Below are 25,122 nucleotides of genomic sequence, written 5' to 3'. Positions count from 1 at the left end.
CTGCCCTGTCGCTTCGCCACAAAGATCCACTCGCGGGTACTCCTACGAGCCGACCCGTCTTTTTGTCATCACATGTATCATGTATAAGGTATATAGTATATACCCGTGATCACCTCCCGAGTGATCATGGCCCGATAGTATAGCATGGCAGACGGACAAGAATGAAGAGCCACTGATGATAAACTAGCATCCTATACTAAGCATTAGGATTGCAGGTAAAGGTAACAACAGTAGTAGCAAGGACAGGCTATGCATCATGATAGGATTAACGAAAAGCAGTAACATGCTACACTACTCTAATGCAAGCAGTATAGAGGAGAGTAGGCGATATCTGGTGATCAAGGGGGGGCTTGCCTGATTGCTCTGGCAAGAGAGAGGGGTCGTCAACACCGTAGTCGTACTGGGTAGCAAAGGCGTCAATCTCGGTGTCTAGCGAGAGAAGAGGGGGAAGAAACAATAAATATTAAGCAAACAGATGCATATCGATGCATGACATGACAAGTATCGGTGCTAGGGTTGCCCTAACGCGGTATGAGGTGATACCGGTGAAAGGGGGAAACAACCGGGAAAGTATTCCCGGTGTTTCGCGTTTTCGGGCAAAGGTGCCAGAGGGGGAAAGTTGCGTGTTCGCTATTCTAGGGATGCGTGGTGGACGAATGGGCTGCGTATCCGGATTCGTCTCGTCGTTCTGAGCAACTTTCATGTACAAAGTTTTTTGATCCGAGCTACGGTTAATATCATATGATTTTTCAAAGTTTTAATATTATTCTGAAATTATTTTTAATTCGAAGATAAACGCTAAATTGCTAGACGCACCCAGCACAGTGTACACAAAAATGTACCCAGTGGCTGACAGGTGGGCCAGAGGGACCCAGTTGACCAGTCAACGTTTGAATGGTCAACAGGGGTGGGACCCCCTGTCATTAACTATTTTAGTCTACTCTAATAGTTTAGTTAGTTGATTAGGTTAATTAATTATAATTAATTAGGTTAATTAATTTACTTAATGAATGAATTAATTATTTTCTATTTTTTATTTTAGAATCTTTTTATTTTAAAATCGTTCTGGGGCTAGGCCCACCTGTCATTGGCACATGGGGCGGGGCCCAGCTGTCAAAGGCCCATGTGGCCTCAGCGGGCATACAGGCAAGCGGGTACGGGCGCTGGGCGCACGGGCGTAGGCGCCCGAGCGTGGTCGGGCGCGACCCAGGCGACGGTTGCGGCGGCGACCGGGGCAGCAAGCAGCGAAGGAACGACACAGGCGCGCGGTCCGGTGAGGCATCAGCAGCGTCGGCGAGGCGGGGCAGCGCGCGCCGGCGAGGGGCGGTTGCGGCGGGGCCACGGGCGGCCGAAGGTGGGCGCGGCAGCGAGGGCTGTTGGAGGCGAGCACGACCGGCCGGAAGGCAAGCTCTGCCGCGAGCGGGAGGCGGGAGGCAGACGCGGGGCGTGGCAAGGTGGTGAGCACCGGCAGAGGGAATAGGCAGAGCAAGCAGCAGCAGCCGGGACGCAGTCTGGCGGTGAGCGTGCACATGGGAGTAGAGGAAACTCGGGATGGGGGTTCTCACGATCGTTGGTGAGAAGGGGAGGCGTCGTGGCTCGAGGTAGTCCGGTGGGGAGGCGGTCGGGGAGGTTCGGCGTGGCGACACCTGCGACGGGGTCGGGGCGGGCGGCGACCGGCGGATGTATCTGAGGAAGAAGATCGAGGGCAACAGCGTTGAGGCCCCCCCGACTCGGTCCAGTGCGGGGATGAGGCGGCCTGAATGGGCGACGACGACGAGCGCCAAGGCTGCGAGCCTGGCCCCGACGCGGTCAGGCGCACGGGCAAGGAGGAGGCCGGTGGCGCAAGGAGATGGCGAGCTGCGAGGAGGCAACTGGTCTCCGGCAAGGTCGGCCGGTGCGGGGTGCGGCGGAGGAGGTTGGTGAGGTCGCCGGCGAGAGATAGGAGGCGCACAGGGCGAGGCGGGGCACTGCCCTGCACGAGCGCACGTGAGTGGCGGCGCGTGTGGAGTGAGGGGGAGAGGAACGGGTTGGGGCTCTAGGGTTCGGGGGGATGGAGAGGTAGGCCATTTAGGCCAGGGTGGGGTGGGTCGGCTGGCCAGTTGGGCCTCACGGCCCAGCGGGGGAAGGGGGGACTGGTCTTTTGTTCTTTTTTGTTTTCTTTTGTTTTGTTTTCTATTTTGTTTTCTATTGCACTTTTAACAATAATCCATTTTTGTAAAATGTGTGGCTGGTCTTAATATTTAGTATTCAACATACCTCACTGTCACTAAAAGTTTGGGAGTGATTAGTAGTTATTTTTCGTATTTTTATTAAATGGAAATGACCTAAATGTGGCGGTCTTGGTTACCGTTTTTATATCTCGGGGCATTTTAAACCTTTAGAAAAATGTTGATTGATGCACGACAATTATCTAAGGAATAATTACAACCTAATGAATATTTTTAATTCATTATTTTATGAAACTATAATTGATTTGTTATTTGAGTTTGTATTTGAACTAATTTTGAAACGAGCGAGGTTTAGCAAAATTTTAATTACGATGACCTGGCATCATTAACAAGGATTTACTGTAGCTTAACTATCGGGGTGTCACAACTCTCCTCCACTACAAGAAATCTCGTCCCGAGATTTAAGAGGTAGTGAAAGGGGGAAAGGTTTGGTAACGGAATTCTAACGGGTGTCCTCGATCTTGGTTGCTCTTCTCAAAGAGGTCGATCCATTATGTTGATGTCTTCATTTCTCTGTTTCAGGGCATCATGATGAAGTCGTCATCCTTTCTTCAGGATCTTCACCGTACTTACGAAAGGGTAAGAAGGGAAAACTCTATATGGATGGATTCTAACAAGATCTAACATCAGACGGTTAACTCAGGGAAGAAGCATAAGTATCTCTCGATTTGAAACTTAAGAAGATATCGAGAGCAAAGTAAGAAGGTATCATGAGAAGTTTCAAACGAATAGGCAATCGTTTGATGCCTAATCAAAAGGTGAAAGGGTTTCAGGGCAACGGGAATAGGTATTGCGCCTCATACCAGAATAGATCACTAGACAGGTGGTCCATGAATCACATACGAAGTCAAGTGCGAGGAACAACCTTGGGAACATGTGGTGTATAGGAGAGTCAGGTTTTGATCCTGTGAAACCGTGGGTTATGGGCCCACCATGTGGGATAAAAGTAGGAGGAATGGTGACATCTTGCATGGTCATGATAGCAAGGCATGTCAGAGGGTAGCATGTCGATTATGTCGGCAACAACGTCGGTACCAAGGGCGAGGGACGAAGAGAACCATTTTCCTGCTCATTGAACGAGGCGGACCAATAGGCAAAGTTCCCGTCCATCGGTGGTTACCAGAATGTCATCAACAATAGTAACAGGGTCTTACTGACACAGTTGTACACCAAGGTGTTTACATAAGCAGGGAATATTACTGCTTTGATCATATAGATCACAGGAAAGGTTAAACAAAACAATGGAAAGGAAAATGTGTATACACACATATTTCGGGGGTATATCCTTCCCAAGGGCAAGCAGAGCATGATATCCATGACGGGATATAACATAGAAAACCCTTTAGGAAAGGGGAGAGAAATTTCATGCCATTACCCATACAACGGTGTTTGGATAATTGAGCAAGAAACATTTAGCATTGGGCTTCAAATGTTCTTGTTGAAAATCGGAGTACCACAAACATGCTTCGAGATGCATTGACATGGTCACTGGATAAAGATCAGACTTTGGATACACAAAGGATCCATCAAGAACAACTTGTAGAATGGGTCTTACAATTCCCTCATGGAAGAAGAGCTAACCTTGCAAAAAAGGAAACTATAACAATAGGTCCTCCGGCCAGGTGTGCTAGGCATGACATCACCTTACCGGGTCATATAAGGACCAATGTTATAACTCTTGAACATATATGCCAACCATCATATCTGACCGAGATTCAGATCTGATTGGTGTCAGGATACCTCAGACTCAGGATGCCTGAGAAGAAAAAGGTGCAACACAAATTGACGAGAAAACATTGTAAGATTCTCGGGAAATGAACAATGGAAGCGAGTTCCAAAAGAAGAGTTCATCATTAAACCAAGGAGAGGACGAGGAGATGGCTGATGGTATCAGCGACAATTCATCAAGATTTCCAAAAGGATGGATTTCCGAAATTATGTGAACAAGGAGATAACATTTGTCAGATCAAATGATATAATGATGTATGCTCGAAGAAAACATACACAATTAAAAATTGGTTGAAAGATGCACCCAAAAATCTGGACTAGGTGGCACGATCAATGTTTGAATGATGATTCAAATAAGCAATAGACTTAGAATGAAGCCATCGACCATTAACGTCAAAGCAATAAGGTTGCTAGAATTTTTGAATTTTACACATCACAGACCATTTGTCGGCATTTCGGTTAGAAACAACGCGAGAAAGAATGGCGACGGTGAGAAGTATCACTATACCAAGAATTCTTAAGAGGTGGAGCAATGCTCACAACATCCTTGACATAAAAGATGGTATTACTCCAAGGGAGAACATATCACAAGCTGGATAAAAAGGAACTCAATGTACTACAGCAAACATGAACAAGTTTGTGTTGGAGGGAGGGCAATAAAGTTGCCGTTGATAACACAAATCATCGAGGGGCAATGATTGTATTTCTCATCATGAATTCAATTGATCTCTTGGACTGAGTCAAAACATTGATTATGATGATCATGACAAATTTTGTCGAGAGGCTTCACGAAGAAGCAATCGATCAACGATGACATAAGCAAAAGCAATGGTGAAGCGCGGGGTCAATGGAACCACGGATACGACACAAACTCAAAATCAAGATTGATGTTCAAGGCGAAACGAAAGACGAGGAAGATCGACGTAAGCTTGGCTCATTGTCAACGGTGGTGCTCCGAGAATAAGGGCCAGGTAGCATAGTTAAAATTTAGCACAATAATGATATAGCCGATTAGGCTATGAATGACTTGAAGGATTATTAAACTCCTAAGCAACGAAAATTAATTAGGGTTATCGAACCGGAATGCGGAATCGGTTCACATATCGGTGTTCTCGGTTGACGACAACCCAGAACCCAGAAAAATTGGAACTGGTGAGAAATAACAGTTAATGAAGAACCCATAAGAAGTTATGCAGTTCCCTGACATTATCAAGATATCATAGTGTAATACTCGACAGTAGATCAAAGTAAAGGTTGGACAGGTGCAATGATCTGCACAAGACAAGTACTTCAACTTGTCTGAGAAATGGGATCAAAGAGAACATATGGTCGGAACCATGATTGCATAGGATCAATTCACAGATACCAGATGATATTATATCAACGAAATAGTTATAATTACAAGAAGCTTCTATGGTAGGATCTACATCGTGTCCATGGGCATGAACACAAAGTTCAAGGTCGACTCCCACTTCTTCAATGTATAACCTTCCATTCACCTCTCACTTTCGAAGAAGTTGCAGTGTTGAAATTTTATCTAGCAACATACAAGAAGAGTATGACTCGTGAAAACTTTTGAGTTCACACATATTAAGGAAGGCATAGGTTCAACCCGTCAGGGTATCATGGAAACATATACCACAAGCTTCAATAGTAAATACCACCAGCTCGAAAATAGAGCATGGTTGAGAAAACAGAGGATACAATTTACCAAAGGCTTTATATATCCATGGAAAGGCTCAGAAGGTTATTTGAATATGAAGGACACTGTCGGATAATAATCCAACAAGAGGTCTAGTGGTCTACAACGGAGCTAATATGAGTATCAGTACTCTATCAAAGGAAGAATGAATGCAAGTGCATCGGATTATAGAAACAACTGACTAACTCAAAGCTCAAATGCAAAGGAATTATGAATTCCAAGACAAGGGATCAGAAGCAATGCTCTGATTAGGGATGGATAAATTGAATAGCCTTAGGGGTACAATCGATGGCAATTTGATTGGTCGAAATCCAACTCATCCTTCAAATGATGTCTGAGCCAAAAGGATAAATTCTAGGATCTGATTGAGGATTGCGAGCATTCGCAACATATTGAATCAATGGACTCAAAATCATAGTGACAAGGGCTGCCAATAAGATTACTATACTTATGGGATTAACCATAATGCAAGCAAGCAAGAACTTCAAGAGCAATAAGCTGCTAAGGATGTTCAAAAGATCGAATAGTATTTTGAAGACCTTAGTGAAACACATGAACAACTAGGGATGGGTGGATACTCGGCAAGTGCGAGCAATTATCCGTAGGGGTATTTATGTAGCAAGGGACTGAAGGCAGTAGGCACAAAGTATTCTCAGGACAAAGGAGAGAATTTCGGGGTATTTTGTAATAACAAGACCAACGGGGAATGATTGTATAAATGACAAGTGTATGTATTTATCCAAAAGGATATTTGGTGGTAGGGAATTGCAAAAGCAACGGGCACAAGTCTCGAAAGAATATCAAAGAATAACTTCGAAATCTTCTGGTGCAGCCGACGATCATATGTGATTAGGAGCTCTCCGGGAGGGAGTAGTTACGAGATCCTAAAGTTAGAATTAGTAAAATCATTTAACCCGAATAGAAGAGAGTTCAGAGTCCCAGAGTAAGGATCGAGGAGTAAAAGATCCTAATACCACCCAGATGGCGACGTGGGCCTGTAAGGCACACAGCCATATTAGTAAAAGTTTTATAATGTCTAGACTCGACTTCGGCCAAGGAGTTGGGAAGGGGGATTCCTACAGGCAGTCGGCTCTGATATCAACTTGTGACGCCCCCGATATAATCGTACACTAATCATACACGCAAACGTGTACGATCAAGATCAGGGACTCACGGGAAGATATCACAACACAACTCTACAAATAAAATAAGTCATACAAGCATCATATTACAAGCCACGGGCCTCAAGGGCTCGAATACAAGAGCTCGATCATAGACGAGTCAGCGGAAGCAATAATATCTGAGTACAGACATAAGTAAAACAAGTTTGTCTTAAGAAGGCTAGCACAAACTGGGATACAGATCGAAAGAGGCGCATGCCTCCTGCCTGGGATCCTCCTAAACTACTCCTGGTCGCCGTCAGCGGGCTGCATGTAGTAGTAGGCACCTCCCGAGTAGTAGTAGTCGTCATCGACAGTCGCGTCTGGCTCCTGGGCTGCATCGTCTGGTCGTAGCAATCGGGTACAGGAAGGGAAAAAAGGGGGAGTAAAGCAACCGTGAGTATTCATCCAAAGTACTCGCAAGCAAGGAGCTACACTACATATGTATGCATTGGTATCAAATGGAGTAAGGCTATCATATGTGGACTGAACTGCAGAATGCCGGAATAAGAGGGGGATAGCTAGTCTTATCGAAGACTACACTTCTGGTAACCTCCATCTTACAGCAGGAGAAGAGAGTAGATGGTTAGTTCACCAAGTAGCATCGCATAGCATAAACCTAACCGATGATCCTCCTCTGTGAGAGAGCGACCACCAGTTGTATCTGGCACTTGGAAGGGTGTGTTTTATTAAGTATCTGGTTCTAGTTGTCATAAGGTCAAGATACAACTCCAAGTCGTCCTGTTACCGAAGATCACGGCTATTCGAATAAATTAACTTCCCTGCAGGGGTGCACCGCATAACCCAACACGCTCGATCCCATTTGGCCGGACACACTTTTCTGGGTCATGCCCGGCCTTGGAAGATCAACACGTAGCAGCCCTATCTAGGCACAACAGAGAGGTCAGCACGCCGGTCTAAATCCTATGGCGCAGGGGTCTGGGCCCATCGCCCATTGCACACCTGCACGTTGTGAGGGCGGCCGGAAGCAGAACTAGCCCCCTTAATACAAGAGCAGGCTTACGTTCCAATCCGGCATGCGCCGCTCAGTCGCTGACGTCACGAAGGCTTCGACTGATACCACGACGTCGAGTGCCCATAACTGTCCCCGCGTAGATGGTTAGTGCGTATAGGCCAGTAGCCAGACTCAGATCAAATACCAAGATCTCGTTAAATGTGTTATCTTGGAATAACCGCGAACGCCGACCAGGGCCAGGCCCATCTCTCTCCTAGGTGGTCTCAACCTGCCCTATCGCTTCACCACAAAGATCCACTCGCGGGTACTCCTACGAGCCGACCCGTCTTTTTGTCATCACATGCATCATGTATAAGGTATATAGTATATACCCGTGATCACCTCCTGAGTGATCACGACCCGATAGTATAGCATGGTAGACGGACAAGAATGAAGGGCCACTGATGATAAACTAGCATCCTATACTAAGCATTAGGATTGCAGGTAAAGGTAACAACAGTAGTAGCAAGGACAGGCTATGCATCAGGATAGGATTAACGGAAAGCAGTAACATGCTACACTACTCTAATGCAAGCAGTATAGAGGAGAGTAGGCGATATCTGGTGATCAAGGGGGGGCTTGCCTGATTGCTCTGGCAAGAGAGAGGGGTCGTCAACACCGTAGTCGTACTGGGTAGCAATGGCGTCAATCTCGGTGTCTAGCAAGAGAAGAGGGGGAAGAAACAATAAATATTAAGCAAACAGATGCATATCGATGCATGACATGACAAGTATCGGTGCTAGGGTTGCCCTAACGCGGTATGAGGTGATACCGGTGAAGGGGGGAAACAACCGGGAAAGTATTCCTGGTGTTTTGCGTTTTCGGGCAAATGTGCCGGAGGGGGAAAGTTGCATGTTCGCTATGCTAGGGATGTGTGGTGGACGAATGGGCTACGTATCCGGATTCGTCTTGTCGTTCTGAGCAACTTTCATGTACAAAGTTTTTCGATCCGAGCTACGGTTAATATCATATGATTTTTTAAAGTTTTAATATTATTCTGAAATTATTTTTAATTCGAAAATAAATGCTAAATTGCTAGACGCACCCAGCACAGTGTACACAAAAGTGTACCCAGTGGCTGACAGGTGGGCCAGAGGGATCCAGTTGACCAGTCAACGTTTGAATGGTCAACAGGGGTGGGACCCCCTGTCATTGACTGTTTTAGTCTACTCTAACAGTTTAGTTAGTTGATTAGGTTAATTAATTATTTTTATTTTTTATTTTAGAATCTTTTTTATTTTAAAATTGTTCTGGGGCTAGGCCCACCTGTCATTGGCACATGGGGCGGGGCCCAGCTGTCAAAGGCCCATGTGGCCTTAGCGGGCATACAGGCAAGCTGGTACGGGCGCTGGGCGCACGGGCGTTGGCGCCCGAGCGTGGTCGGGCGCGACCCAGGCGACGGTTGCGGCGGCGGCCGGGGCAGCGAGCACCGAAGGAACGACGCGGGCGCGCGGTCCGGTGAGGCATCAGCAGCGTCGGCGAGGCGGGGCATCGCGCACCGGCGAGGGGCGATTGCGACGGGGCCACGGGCGGCCGAAGGCGGGCGCGGCAGCGAGGGCTGTTGGAGGCGAGCACGACCGGCCGGAAGGCGAGCTCTGCCGCGAGCGGGAGGCGGACACGGGGCGTGGCAAGGTGGTGAGTACCGGCAGAGGGAATAGGCAGAGCAAGCAGCAGCAGCCGGGATGCAGTCTGGCGGTGAGCGTGCACAGGGGAGTAGAGGAAACTCGGGATGGGGGTTCTCACGGTCGTTGGTGAGAAGGAGGGGGGGGGCGTCGTGGCTCGAGGTAGTCCGGTGGGGAGGCGGTCGGGGAGGTCCGGCGAGGCAACACCTGCAACGGGGTCGGAGCGGGCGGCGACCGACGGATGTATCCGAGGAAGAAGATCGAGGGCAACAGCGTTGAGGCCCCCCCGACTCGGTCCAGTGCGGGGATGAGGCGGCCGGAATGGGCGACGACGTCGAGCGCCAAGGCTGCGAGCCTGGCCCCGACGCAGTTAGGCACACGGGCAAGGAGGAGGCCGGTGGCGCAAGGCGATGGCGAGCTGCGAGGAGGCAACTGGTCTCCGGCAAGGTCGGCCAGTGCGGGGTGCGGCGGAGGAGGTTGGCGAGGTCGCCGGCGAGCGGTAGGAGGCGCACAGGGCGAGGCGGGGCGCTGCCCTACGCGAGCGCAGGTGTGTGGCGGCGCATGTGGAGTGAGGGGGAGAGGAATGGGGTTGGGGCTCTAGGGTTCGGGGGGATGGAGAGGTAGGCCATTTAGGCCAGGGTGGGGTGGGTCGGCTGGCCAGTTGGGCCTCACGGCCCAGCGGGGGAAGGGGGGACTGGTCTTTTGTTCTTTTTTTGTTTTCTTTTGTTTTGTTTTCTATTTTGTTTTCTGTTGCACTTTTAACAATAATCCATTTTTGTAAAATGTGTAGCCGGTATTAATATTTAGTATTCAACATACCTCACTGTCATTAAAAGTTTGGGAGTGATTATTAGTTGTTTTTCGTATTTTTATTAAATGGAAATGACCTAAATGTGGTGTTCTTGGTTACCGTTTTTATATCCCGGGGCATTTTAAACCTTTAGAAAAATGTTGATTGATGCACGACAATTATCTAAGGAATAATTACAGCCTAATGAATATTTTTAATTCATTATTTTATGAAACTATAATTGATTTGTTATTTGAATTTGTATTTGAACTAATTTTGAAACGAGCGAGGTTTAGCAAGATTTTAATTACGATGACATGGCATCATTAACTAGGATTTACTGTAGCTTAACTATCGGGGTGTCACAGCCGCCGACGTACGGGATCACCTCCACGGTACTGGATCGCCGCCACCGCGGACGTAAGGGGTCACTTCAGCGGAAATCCCATGAGGAGACGCACTCGGGCTGTCCCCGGGCCGGCGAGGGGAATGATTTGACTCTTGGTACACCGGATCTTGGGACGCTGAAGCCAGATCCGACCCGATCCTCCTGATCGCCACGACTACGACGAAGACAACAAAACGATGAAGCTACCGTATCCACCAGACGAGTCCACACTCGATGTCGGTGGGAAACTCGAAGACGGCATATAGCCAGACGCCAAGGCAACATCTAATCTAAACCTGCTATATACAGCGACACCCCGCTCTTTTTTCGAGGGCTGGCCTCGCCGGCGAAGAAGGGGGAAAGGGAGCTGACGGAAGGGAGGAAGAGAGGTTGTTCTTAACTACGTTGCTCCAATAAATAAGATTTCATGCCGGTGTTATAAAAATCCACCGTTAATCCCATCTAGAGTGCTGGAAGAGACTCAGGGAATATAATTTCGAATGATTTGCCTAATTGACCGGTACTAAATACATTAAATTCCAAGCAAATACAAGACACTAATTGTTCCACCTGCTACAGCAAAAATAACTCGGATAACACACATAGCAAACGTGCAACTACTAAGAAGATATTGCATACTTCAATAAGCGACTAGACATAGATACCGTCAGACGCAGTAGTCGTGTCATCCTCAAAATTAAAGCGGAAGCCAACGATGTCCCCATAAGGCCCTTCCCAGTACTCCACGGTGTACAGATGCTAAGGGTGCCACATGGACAGAAAAATGATGTGGCAAAACAATTAAAGAGGAGAGAGAGCATTATGATGACCCCAATAAGAACCAATGCTAAGCACATGGACCTATGCAAATACACTACCAACCAATACATGAAGAAGTTTTATTACTAAACAATTAAATAGAGGAGGCTTAGCTACAAAATCTAAGCACCGATGCATTGGGGACATTGGTTGCCAAGCATTTTAATGCACTTAGCACCCCACTTTAGGCTGGTCATAGTAGGGAGTAACTTAGACTAGTGTCATGCATATGACACTAGTCTAAGTTACTACCTTCATAATGCGAAGTAACATACTAGTAGTATCATATATGGCTTCATTTATTAGCTCGTAGACTCATCTTGTCTTGGAAAGCATTATGAGGGTGCTTGGATCCAAGGGACTATTTTTAGTCTGACTAAAAATAGTCTCTTTTAAAGGCAAAAATTCCAAGCACCCCTGACTAAAGAGAGGCTAGGACTAGTATTGATGCTAAATTTTTTTAGTCATAGGAAACCTACTAAAATATGTATTAGCCCTCTCTCTCCTCATTTAATTCCTCTCCTTTAACACATGCGAGTTCTGGATTGGAGGGTTTGGAGGATAATAAATGCTCAATAACTTGATTTTAGTCTCTTTAGTATTTGGATCCAAGCATGGGTGAGGCTAACAAATTTTAGTCCCACTACTTTTAGTCATGAGACTAAAACGTATCCAAGCACCCTCTATGTTACAGTAACATATTATGTTACCACCTCTCATTAATTACTTGCCACATAAGCAGAATTTTCTCGAAGTGCGTTATGTTAGGGCATCTTCAGCCGTTGCCCCCCCCCCCAGGACACATAAAAATCGCCCCTTGGGGACGAGCCGGCGATACACTCGGTGCTGGGGGCGGTTTTGCGCCCAGTCGTCGCCCCCAGGCGCCGAAATTGGCCCACTTTGCAGCCCAATTTCGGCGAATAAAGGGCCCATATGGGCGAGAATAGGCCCATATTCGGCGTAGTTTCGCCGTGTCTCGGCGTTCAATTATCAACACAATTATTTCTTATCACATATTTCATCACAGAAAAATCAAATACTTCAACAAAATAGTACAACAACAAATAGTTCAATACAAATTATATAGTTCAACAAATAAAAACTCGTATTTCATCACACGGCGTCCCCCTTGAGCCTCCATAGGTGCTCAATCAGATCTTTCTGCAGTTGATGATGCACCTGTGGGTCTTGGATCTCCTGACGCATACTGAGATAGGCAGTCCAACTTGCCGGTAGCTGGTGATCAACTTCGGCTAGAGGACCCTGCATGTAGTATGGTTCAGTGTCAAACACTGGGTCTTCTTGCTCGCTCTCGATGATCATGTTGTGCAAGATGACACAGCAAGTCATAATCTCCCACATTTGATCTTTGGACCAGGTCTGAGCGGGGTACCGAACAACAGCAAATCGAGATTGGAGCACACCAAATGCCCGCTCGACATCCTTCCTGCAAGCCTCCTGAAGCTTCGCAAACCAGGCGTTCTTGCCTCCTGCCACAGGGTTTGAGATCGTCTTCACAAATGTCGACCATCTCGGATAGATGCCGTCAGCTAGATAGTACCCCTTGTTGTATTGGTGCCCATTGATCTCGAAGTTCACCGGAGGAGAATGGCCCTCAACGAGCTTGGCAAAAACAGGAGAGCACTGCAGCACGTTGATGTCATTGTGAGTTCCTGGCATACCAAAGAAGGAGTGCCAAATCCAGAGGTCCTGTGTGGCTACCGCCTCAAGCACCACACTGCAACCGCCTTTGGCGCCTTTGTACATCCCCTGCCAACCAAATGGGCAGTTCTTCCATTTCCAATGCATGCAGTCGATGCTTCCAAGCATCCCAGGAAATCCTCTTGCTGCATTCTGGGCTAGGATCCGAGCAGTGTCTTCCGCATTGGGTGTTCTCAAGTATTGTGGCCCAAACACTGCCACCACTGCCCGACAGAACTTGTAGAAACACTCTATGCTGGTGGACTCGGCCATGCGCCCATAGTCGTCGAGTGAATCACTGGGAGCTCCATATGCAAGCATCCTCATCGCTGTCGTGCACTTCTGGATGGAGGTGAATCCAAGAGCGCCAGTGCAATCCATCTTGCACTTGAAGTAGTTGTCGAACTCCCGGATGGAATTCACAATCCTGAGGAAGAGCTTTCGGCTCATCCGATAACGGCGCCGAAATGTTATCTCGCCATGAAGTGGAGCATCGGCGAAGTAGTCGGAGTAGAGCATGCAGTAGCCTTGGAGACGATGCCGGTTCTTTGCTTTCACCCGCCCCGGCGCCGAGCCACCTCGCCGCGGCTTTTCATTGCTCGCCAGCAGCTGGGCGAGGGCGGCGAGCACCATGAGATGCTCTTCTTCCTGGACGTCGGTCGCGACTTCCTCCTCCAGCAGCGCGGCGAGCTCTTCCTCCTCATCCGAGTCCATCGCCGAGACAGGCAAAACGTCGAACACCTTGCGCTCGGTGGGCGTGTACCCGCCGTTAAACCGCGCCTCCGCGGCCGGAAACGGCGGCCGGAAACGCCCAGCTGCTGTGGGAGGGGCTGCCGCAGCGAAGCGCTGCTATTTTCCGGCGGGGAATGGCTATCTACCAGAGTAGGGCGGCGGCCGTCGCCGGGATATAGCTAGTGGTGGCCGAGGGCGCGGGGGGTGCGAGGCGAGTCGGGGGAAGAAAACCTTGACTTTTCCCCTATCGGTGTGGGCCAGGCATGCTTTTCCCTAGCGCCGGAGCCCCCAACTGCTCCCCAGCGCGCCGGGTTCGGCTTGTGACCGCCGGGCGGAAAAAAGGTCCGAACCAGTGATTTTCGGCGTCCTAGGGGCGCGACTGGGCCGTTTTTTCGGCGCCGGCGCCGAAAAAGTGGCCTGGGGGGGGCTGTTGGGGGCGCGGCTGGAGATGCCCTTACTAGCTAAGTTACTCCCACTATAACTAGCCTTAGGGCATCTCCAGCCGCGCCCCCAACAGGCCCTCCCCAGGCAATTTTGCCGCGCCGGCGCCAAAAAAACGGTCCAGTCGCGCCCCCAGAAGCCTGTTTTTCGTCGGCTCAGGCAAAAACTGGTGCGGGCGGACCCAGGCCGAACCCGGCGCCCCGGGGGGCGCTTGGGGAGCCGACGCAAGCGAAAAAGGCGCGTGGGCCCGCCCTGGCGGCGACCCGAGGGCCTTTTCCCGCCGTTTCTTGACGCTTTTCCCTCGCATCTCTCCCGCTCGCTCGCCTTCCTCCCGCCATTCTCTCCCTTTCTCCCGCCAAACCCCCTCCAGCTCGCCTTCCAGTCGCCGCCATGCCGCCGAAGAAGTACGCCATGCCGGGCGCGGCGGCAACCACGACTGGCACCGTGGCCCAGCCGAAGCAGAGGAAGCCGAGGGCGCCGCCATCAAAGCCACCGGGCATGTCGAGCGCCGGGTGGAGGGTGGAAGTGCAGCAACGCGACGCAGTCACCACCTACCGGCGGAACAGGGCCATTGCCAAGAAGGCCCGCGACAACGCGGCGTGTGCGGCGGCGTCTTCCTTATCGGTCGACCACGCGGGGCTGATGAATCCACCCGCCGTCAGCCACGCCCAGTACACGCCCTGGGGACAACAAGGCATCGGCTCTCCATGGGGATCGTCGTCGCCCGGCTACACCGACGGCGACGCGCACGGGGGGTTCAACCCAAACGTGACCTTCCCCCATGGCCACCCCGCGATGCGCACACCCTCGCCCGCCTTCGTCGGCGTGCAGTACCCTCCATACAACTACTCGCCGTCCACCGCCTACGCGTCCACACCGACGCCCCATCTCCGACGTGGTCCGCTGCCCTTCTCGCACCTCGGCGACACCGACGACACAGGAGCCGACATGGACGACATCATCGCGACAGGATCGACCGCGGCCGCCGCGTCTCCCGGGTTCGCCACCCAGGACGAGGTAGTGGATCTCAACGGCGACATGGAGGCCGAGCTCGGCTACGTCTACGGCGAGGACGCGCACGAAGCGCAGGAACCCGAGGAGGAGGAGGAGGACGACGAGGAGGAGGAGGAGGAGCCGGCTCCTGTTCCGATGAAGGGGCGCCAGAAGAAGAAGAAGCGGGCGGCTAGGTCAGGCGAACCGCGCATCAAGTGGACGTCCAAGGAGGAGGAATGCCTCGCCGAAGCATGAAAAGTCGTCTGCCTCTACCCGACCACCGGCGCGAACCAGAGCTTGGAGACGTACTGGGACCGCATCAAGGCCGAGTTCGACGAGCGGAAGCTCGTCGACCCGTACTTCAAAGGCGTCTACATGCAGCGCGGCTCCAAGGCGATGGCGAACCATTGGGGGCGTATCCAGTTGGCGTGCAACAAATGGCATGGAATCGTCGAGGAGGTCGCGGCTCGCCCGGAGAGCAGCGCCAGCGTTGAGGATCAGGTACGCATGCCGTTCGCCCGCATATCTTCGTCGGCTACGCCCGCCGCCCGCCAACTGTTTGTTCCTCCGCGCAGCTGCTGCGTATGTTCGCCATGTATCGGGGCGACAACCAAGACGCCGACTTCAAGCACCTCCACGTCTACAAGCGCATTGACAAGTGCGAGAAGTGGGCGGAAGTCCGACGTGCCCTCGACAAGGCCAAGGAGACATACAAGCCGAACGCGACGACTCCGGGCGCGAGTGAGGGGCGGCCGGACGGCCACAAATTGGCAAAGAAGGGGAAAAACGCCGACGCGGCAACCGCGCGAGTGCAGGAGTCCATCGAGCATTGCCTCGCCGACGCCCAGGCCCGGGCCGTCCTACGTGAAGAGAAGACCGAGGCGCGGTGGTCGTCGCTGATGAAGAACAGTGCCATCAAGCTCGACCTGCTCCGAACGAACGTCGCCGCGAAGAAGAGGAACACCGACATGGCTTTTCTGATGGGCGGGGCGGACATGCTCCAGAGCGACGATGAGGAGCTCAGGGCGTGGTACATGGCGGAGCGCGGCCTCATCCTGAATCAGATGCAGACAGCAACGCCGACGACACCGACGACGCAAGCTCCCGCGCCCACGACCACACGGACGCCAAGCCCGAACGACGCCTCTACGTCGCCGCCCAGCAGTGCCGAAGCCACACCGACACAGCCCAGCACCGAAGCAGCTCCGACACCGCCGAGCCCGAGCACGCCGACTCCGCCAACGCCTGGAGCCGACCCCGCCGAGTGAATCATGCACGCGAACTTGCGGCGTGCGACGCTTTGTTTTTTATAACGCCAGACTACGTCCGATCGCCGGATTTGTGGCGTCTTTTAAGGGCGGGAACGACCAAGTTTTAAATTTCCCGCATCCTGGGGCCGGCGCTTGGGGGCGTGACTGGGAGCTAGATCGCCCCCAGGGGCCGAACTAGCGCCGACACGCCTCCAGGCCGCTCTATTTAGGCGCCTGGGGGGCCGAACGGCTGGAGATGCCCTTAGCACCAATGCATCGGGAGAGGTCTAATACTCTTTGTTGTCGTCCATGCAACCGAACATTGCTTGAAAAGCCTTGTTGCAGAGCTGAGGGTCTTTCTCAACTGTCTTAGACATCGTCGGCGCACTTCAAAGCCTTGACAACGAGACCTCTACACGGCCCTGACTCCAAGAACTTGCGGTCCTGACAGGCTTGAAGATCCAGGATGGAAGGGGCAGCGTCGGCTCGTACGGCACCACCACGTTCGGCGGCCTTTTTGGCCAGATCTGCGTCGCCGGTGGTACCGTCCAAGGACAGAGCAACTTCTGCCCCCGTGCCCTGGGTCGAAGGAGCTGAACACACCCCTAGCTTCTGTCTCTTTGGGTGACCTCCGACTCCCTTACTACCTATGGCACCACCATGGTCGACGGCATGACCAGCGCCGCCGGTGGTACCGTCCAAGGACAGAGCGACTTCTCCCCCCGTGCCCTGGATCGAAGGAGCTGAACCTATCCCTAGCTTCTGTCTTTTTGGATTAATTTGGACCCCCTTGCTACCTAATTTTTGCGAGAGTACTACTTTTATAGGAGGGAGGAGCAGAACACGGGGTGCAGCTGGTCAAGACACAGTCAAAAGTCCTGAGCCGGCCCGAAGGAAAGCTTTTTTTTTTGGCGGGTGCCCGAAGGAAAGCTTTCAACAACAGCTGCCCAGACCCTGCCACACGTAGAGCTTTCAACGCCAACAGCTGTCCACGACTACCATAATAAGGAAGCAAATAGAGGTCGCGGAGCAAGAAATCCGATTGTCCTCTTTTCTTATCTTGTTGGAAGGACATTAATTGGTTTTCTGATCCGTTGTGTAGGCGTATGTGGTGTAGTATCTCTCCCTAATAATAAAGCACAGATTGGGTTTTCGGGTTCACCGTCGCGGCCTTTTTACACAAAGCCCCCCTGAAGTTTTGGATAATTAACCCGAGCTGCAGATCTAAGTTAGTAATAAAGTAAAAATAAGATTCGATTGTTCACGGGACATGGAGGCTGCTTCGCCACAAGGGATCCAACTTCTCGCTTCGCCACCCCAGTCTCCACCTGCCCCAATCTTCAGGCCGTCGTCCCCAACCCACCAGGAGATCGGGGTCGACTTCGTCGCTGGTGACGGCGCCCTCGCGTTCGGCTCCGGCATCAGGGGCCTGAACATGTTAGGGTCGTTCGAGCTGGTCCTCCTCCTGCTCCTCGTGCTGCTCTTCCCCTCCCCCGCCCCCGCCAGTGTCGCCTCGCTGTGCCCGCTCGCGGCGACCTCCAACGCCTCCTCCCACACCTACGCCCGCCCCGTATCCCACCTTCTTCGACGATGTCGTCGACAAGTATGGCTGGGACACCGACGCCCAGGTCCAGGTCTAGCCACTCGACGCCGAGGGCGCGCTCGTCGGCGCCGTGCAACGCTACGAGTTCCACGCCCACGCGAGGGGCACCGCGGTCGCGCTGGCGCGGGCCAACCGACGGGGCCGTCGATTGGGGTCGCTCCGACGCCCCCACGGTGGAGGAGGTGGTCGGGCCCGACGGGGTCGACTTCGTCGCCGGCGATGACGCCCTGGCGTTCGGCTCCGGGGTCACGGACCTAAACATGGTAGGGCCGTTGGAGCTGGTGGTCTCCAATGGCGCTGGCGAGGGCCTCGCAGAGCTCGAGTTGCTGTCGGTGAGTGCTATTTGACTTTTAGCTTTGCTATTGCTTGAAATTTTTTGCTTCTGGTTGCTTGCTATTCTGTTGAAGTTGTGTCACATTTGAGATGAAGCAGTTGCTACCATTGGTGAATGGTCTAGCTGCTGCATACCCCTTTTCTGTTTGTGACTTTGAATTTATTGTGGTTGTTGTAGTGTCTCCTCACTATTTAGTACATATATATCTGGTTTAATTTTTGTTTTGTGTACATTGTATCGACTGGAACTATTTTCTCCTAGATTTGCAGGTAGATTTGTAAGGATATGCAACAAAATTGAACATCAACACCTTCAGTGTGTGAGGTGTGCGTGGATGACCGATATGTGTGAAGTGCGTGAGGATAGCTATATTCACATTCTTCCAATTTCGAGAGAGGAAGATAACTCAGTAGTACTGCCAATTTTGGCACGCAATGTTCATTTTTCAGATTCACCATGATTGGTAATGTTGTTTAGTACTGAAAACTTTGTCATGGTTCAATAAATAGGCAGTTAATTTTGTTGTTAGAAAGGCAAAGCAGTGCTACAATAGCATGGTTGATTTTGGTTGCTAGAAGGAAAAGCAGTGCGACAAATTTTAGAACTAGGATGTTGTTTTTCACAGTTCAGTCAAGTATTGCTTATTTGCATTGTACAATCACAATTCTAAGCTTAGGCTTCTTTTAGTTGTGTAGCATTGTAGAACTAGGTCCGTTTTTCCTAGCAGATCAACACATTTGGTCGGATTTAGCTTATTTGATAATGAGCAAACAATAAATGGTGTGAATATATGCGGAGTTGATGGAAAACATTGAAGCCAGTAGTTGTATACCTATTTCGAAAATCAGAATTGGTTAGTAACATTCTACATCATGGTATTACGGTTTACAGTACTAAGCTTGATGCTTTGTATGGTTCTTTAATACTAAGATTAATAGTGACGTTGCTGCTTGAGTTACTTTGGATTTAACCTTGTTATGCCAATGACATATATAGGTTTCTCGGTTTGCTGCGCTGCTCTTCACAGTCGTGCAGCTGGCCATCGCCGCTAGGGATTTGTCGTCCAAGGCAGTCAATCCTTTCCTGTAAACTTGCAGATGGAAATCATCATTTTCTCTCATGTTACTTTAGGAAACTTTGCTCTGTCATGTAGCACTCAGTTTTTTAAAAACATACTATATATGTAGCCCTCATCAACGTTGTGCTGGGCCATGAGTGGGCTTCCTCGATTAGCAAAAAAGAGGTGTTGATGTGGGGGATAAGTTTACAGTCAATTGAGTTTGCTTACGATTGGGCTTGAAAAAAAGGGTTCGTTTGTTTAATATAGTCTGGCCTTGCTCCCTTTACATATATACCCATGAGTTTATATATGTCCTCGAGTTACACAGAGTATCAACAAGCCTCATCGGGTATCAACGGGCAGAGGCTGAGGACTGGATAACGAAGGAATGGAAATGGTGGGCTAATTAAATGGAATTTGTGAAATGCATGATTTAAGAAGTTGGTTGCATGGAAATTATATATGTAAGAAATTATGCTTGATTACTGCTGAATGGCTCTCTCGGCAACATGGGCCAGCAGATCTCATCACCATGCCGCAGCCAAGATGGAGCTGGGAGGGAATTACTGAAAGAATGTCCCAAACACAAAATTCTAGATTCTCTACTGAAGGCATATAGGTACACACAGATCTTAGTTGGAAGACCATCCGCCATCGTCTCCGCCGACTTTTTGCCGGAAGACCATCAGTCGTCACCTAGACCTACTTCGCCGCATGTATCTTTTTTCTTTGTGCAAATTATGACGGAGCTATGTCTGATTTACAGTTTTTACAACCAGAGTTTACTGATGGTTAAACTAGCAATTTAAATTGATGTGAGCAAGTATTTAACACAATTGGTCTGTTGGCATAGGCTCAAGCAAGCACCTCTTCGATCTATATTGTTGCCATTTTGTTTCCTTTGTCAAACTAGCTGCAACAATAATGTTTTTTGCTGTACAATATGGGCATAGAGCCATTTGATACAATAATGTTGTCAATTGATTCCTGTTGTAGTGCTTCTTGCTGTATGGGTTGGTATAGCTGATTCGTTAATGTGTTCACTTAATTGATTCCTGCCGCAGTACTCATTGATTCCTGCCGTAGTACTCACTGAATCTTGACCTACGTCTTATTATATAGCCCATTCATTCGTCACCTGCCATAGAGCATAGTGCTCCTTGCTATACGAGGGACCTGGTGAAACTGTGCAAATAATTAACAAACCAAACCCCACCTGGATAGTGCTACAGATTTGCTTAGTGGGCAGGAATAACTGGTCAGCCTTTCATAACTTCTATTTCTATTATTGCAGCATAATAGTTTTTTACATGGAGCTGACTGTTATTTCTTCTTTTTCACCAGGAGTACTATTTCTTCTTTAAGGGCGTATTTCGGAGGGGAGCATACACATTACCTTGATTGAGTTGAGTTTCGTGTTCTGCATTACTGTTATAAGTTACCAGCAGCAAAGAAAGAGAGTCATGTACTAATAGCTGATAAGGTAGTCTGCTGTTGCAGATCATCTGGTTATTCATTTTCCCATACAAGTGTTACTAAACTCTACTAAGTTCTATAATGACACAAGATTAACTTGTTACAGGACAAGTGTACCGAGTAATAGCAGCAAAGAAAGAGAGTCATGTACTAATATCTGATAAGGTAGTCTGCTCTTGCAGATCATCTGGTTGATCATTTTCCCATACAAGCGTTACTACACTCTACATTTGCGTAGAGTAATAACACAAGATTAACTTGTTACAGGACAAGTGTACAGAGTAATGAGTATGGACAGAAAATTTGTTTCTTCGTCATTTATATTCTACTTAGAATATAGTCCCCACGTCTCATAATATAAGATCGTTTTTGACATTAGTGCAGTGTTAAAAATGCTCTTATATTATGTGACGGAGGGAGTAACTCACAAGGTATGAACATAATTACTGTTTTTGTCGTGTCAATGTATCCATGGCTGACAAGCTATCTTGGTGACATCATTATGTCTCGTGGATGGGATAAAAAGAAGAAATATATATTCTTGGAGCATGCATCATATGAGTGGGTGGAAGTTAATGTGTTCCTGTTTTTTTATGAAAACGATAACTTTTATTACAAATAAGGAATTTTCTGCGTTTTCAGAAAAGCAAAAGAAAAACGATAGACAATCTATTCTATGCAAAACTATTGTTCCATCCGATGAAGAATGGTATGCTGGCTTCTTCACGTCCGATCTTCATGCTAAAAAAACACTAATTTTTTTTTGTGAAAAAGCTTCCAATCTATTCATATTCAATCATGGCAGTACAATGAACACTAGAAATAAAAATTACATCTAGATCCGTAGACCACCTAGCAACGACTACAAGCACTGAAGCGAGCCGAAGGCGCGCCGCCGTCATCACCCCTCCATCGTCGAAGTCGGGCACAACTTGTTGTAGTAGACAGTCGGAAGTCGTCGTGCTAAGGCCCCATAGGACCGGTGCACCAGAACAGCAACCGCCGCCGATGAAGAATAACGTAGGTTGGAAGGATTCAACCCGAAGACACACGAACGTAGACGAACAACGACGAGATTCGAGCAAATCCACCAAAGATAGATCCGCCGGAGACACACCTCCACACGCGCACCAACGATGCTAGATGCACCACCGAACGGGGGCTAGGCGGGGAGTCCTTTATTCCATCTTCAGGGAGCCGCCGCCGTCTCGCCTTCCTGAGCATGACACAAACCCTAACAAGACAGGAAAAAAGACTGAAAACGGAGCCCTCCCGCTGGCCCTTGGCAGGATCCACCACGCCCCCATGGCCCTAGGGCCACCAGAGATGAGGCAGACCTGCGGCGGCGCCAGCGAGAGGCAGAAACCCTAGCTTTCTTTCTTGGAGGAGGAGGAGCGACTTCACGTTCGGGAGTTAAAAACACTAATCAGTTTAACCTTATTATTGATGTTTATTAAAATTGGACATTAAAAATGATGCATAATGGCACATGAAGCAGGTTGTGCCTCTTTTTCGCCCGGTGCAACGCACGGGCATTTGTACTAGTATACTACTAACATTGACATCTGTAGCTTGCGTCCCATATCGGATATATTTTGTTTTATCTTTGCAAGAAAAACTTCCCATCTATTCATCAACTTCTATGGTAGTACCAAGAATACCGGAAGTTAAAAAAAATACCATACCACTCTCTTCGTTTTTAAATATAAGACTTTTTTTAGATATTTCGATAGGAACTACATACAAATATATATATTCATTTTTTCCCGCAAAAAAATGTAGATTCACTTATTCTGCTCGATATGCGTTTCATATTGAAATATCTAAAATGTCTTATACTCCCTCCATTCCAAAATATAGTGCGCCCGTGCTTCCCGAGGTCAAACTTTGACCATAAATTTAACGAACGAGACCGACTGCGGCGGGAGAAAAAGTTACATAATTAAAAACTTCTTTCGAATACGAATTCACTGATATAATTTTTGCTCCCGCCGCAATCGGTCTTGATAGTTAAATTTACGGTCAAAATTGAAGCACGAGGATAGAGGAAGCACTACATTGTGGAATGGAGGGAGTATTTAGGAACGGATTTGTATGTAGTTCCTATTGAAATATCTAAAAGGTCTTCTCCTAGGAGGTCTTGATCTCCAAAAGGAGTGGTAGATGAACAAAGCTCTCTTAATATCTCAAATATACTTTGCTAACCCTAACAAATGGTCTAGGTACGGAATATATAGGTAGGTGGAGGAGGGGGCGAAGTGGAGGCCCAAACAGGAGCTTTTCGGCCGGAATGCTGACGGGTCGTGCGCACGGGGTGCTACAGGACGAGGGTCGTGCGCACGGAGGTGCGCGTCTCGGCTACAGAAGCCTTTTGGGAGGCTCATGGGCACGGGGTCCGGATGGCCCGTGCGCACGGGGTCACCTGGGAGGTGTTGTCTTCACCTTGTTATGCTCCTCCTTCCTCGTGGCCTTGGGGGCCTTCTCCTACTCCTTTGGGGTGTCCCTTAGCTGCTTGGTGGCGTTTGTCTTCGTACCTGATGACACATAGCTTGTTTTGGTGAGGTGGCATCCAAGTTCGATTCATATCCATATCGATCTCGAGTAGGAGTGAGTTCACCTCGGTTTCAATGGCGCGTGCTCGAGCTCTTATCATAGGTCCATGTGGTGCTTGATGTGTTGGTGAGAGTCCATGGGGATGATAGAAGGATGCTCCCTATCATCTCCCCCTCCTTGGCAGAGATCCGTCCTTGGATCGTGATCTTCATCACCATGGTATGGGGACAAGTCCTTGACGGTGAAGATGTCCCTTACATTGTACTTGGCACGTGGGATGTCGATCTTGTAGGCGTTGTCATTTTAGCATGCTACCACCTTGAAGAGGGTCCATCGGCTCACACGGTAGTAGCTTGTACTTGCGCTCATTGGGGAAACGGTCCTTGCGAAGATCTATCCAAACGAGATCGCCTGGGTTAAACACCATAGGGTGCTTATGCATGTTTAGCTTGGAGGCGAGGCGGTGTACTTGACGCTCGATTGTGTGCCTTGTGTCTTCATGCATCTTCTTGAGATAGCTTGATCTTGCACTTGCATCCATGTTCGCGTGTTCTTGTAGTGGGAGAGGTATGTCCAATGGGGACAACGGGTTGAAGCCGTATACGACCTCGAAGGGGGACTTGCCGGTAGTAGAATGTGTTGTTCGGTTGTAGGCTTACTCGGAGATGGGTAAGCATTCCTCCCACTCCTTGATGTTCTTCTTGATCAACAAGCAGAGAAGTGTAGAGAGTGTTCAGTTTGTGACTTCCCTTTGGCCATTGGTTTGAGGATGATAGGCGATTGAGAAGAGTAGCTTGATTCCGAGCATGGCGCATGGAGTCTTCCTAAAGTAGCTTAGGAACATGACGTCGCGGTCCGACACAATGGTCCTGGGCACTCCATGTAACCTCAAGATTTCCCTACAAAAACGATTAGCAACATGTGAAGCATCGTCTATCTTGTTGCATGGGATGAAATGTGCCATATTTGAGAATCGGTCCAGAACAACAAATACCAAATCCTTGCCATTTTTAGTCCTAGGTAATCCAAGCACAAAATCCATATGAATATCTTCCCATGGTTGATACAGAATAGGAAGAGGCATATGTAAACCATGAGATTGAGCTTGTGACTTAGCGTTGCAGCATGTAGAGAACTTGTTGATGTAGCTTGCAACATCACGGAACATCTTTGGCCAAAAGTACTAGAAGGAGAGTGATGTCGCATCCGAAATGTCTCATAAGTCCTTCACCGCGAGCCTCTTGCAAAAGTAACAAACGAAGAGAAGACTCGAATATACAAAGTTTGTTAGCGCGCATAAGATAACCATTCTTGAGGTAACAGTTCTCCCAACAAGTGTTAGCAAGACATTTGGCATAGGGGATCACAAACGAAGGATCATGTGCATATAGATTTTTAACATGCTTAAAGCCAATAACATTCAATTCAAGTTGAGTAACTAACATGCACTTGCAGGAAATGGCATCCGTCACAACATTTTCTTTACCCTTGATGTACTTGATCACATAAGAAAAATATTCAATGAAT

At 49.1% G+C, this 25,122-nt stretch overlaps 1 protein-coding gene across 11 annotated transcripts; it reads left to right on the top strand.

Annotated features, from left to right (window-relative positions):
- The first annotated feature begins 16,941 nt into the window (after positions 1 to 16,941).
- On the top strand, positions 16,942 to 21,352 carry LOC123152362 (uncharacterized). 11 transcript variants are annotated; one of them, XR_006476135.1, is made up of 4 exons: positions 16,942 to 18,504; positions 18,768 to 19,963; positions 20,088 to 20,824; positions 20,911 to 21,352. XR_006476135.1 is itself a non-coding variant. In XM_044571927.1 (3 exons), the coding sequence occupies exons 1-2, from the start codon at positions 18,160 to 18,162 to the stop codon at positions 20,373 to 20,375; spliced, it is 633 nt and encodes a 210-aa protein (XP_044427862.1). In that variant the 5' UTR covers positions 16,951 to 18,159; the 3' UTR covers positions 20,376 to 20,824; positions 20,911 to 21,352. The 11 variants fall into 11 exon arrangements, 6 of the variants coding, with proteins under 6 accessions (XP_044427862.1, XP_044427863.1, XP_044427864.1 ...); XR_006476134.1 differs by having other exon boundaries at positions 16,944 to 18,504; positions 18,768 to 20,824; positions 20,911 to 21,049; positions 21,149 to 21,352; XR_006476136.1 differs by having other exon boundaries at positions 16,944 to 18,504; positions 18,768 to 20,824; positions 20,911 to 21,207; positions 21,310 to 21,352.
- Positions 21,353 to 25,122: the final 3,770 nt, after the last annotated feature.

This window comes from Triticum aestivum, chromosome 7A (genome assembly GCF_018294505.1).
Source record: "Triticum aestivum cultivar Chinese Spring chromosome 7A, IWGSC CS RefSeq v2.1, whole genome shotgun sequence".
In the NCBI taxonomy this organism is placed as follows: Eukaryota; Viridiplantae; Streptophyta; class Magnoliopsida; order Poales; family Poaceae; genus Triticum; species Triticum aestivum.
This window is presented reverse-complemented; position numbering and strand designations above follow the sequence as displayed.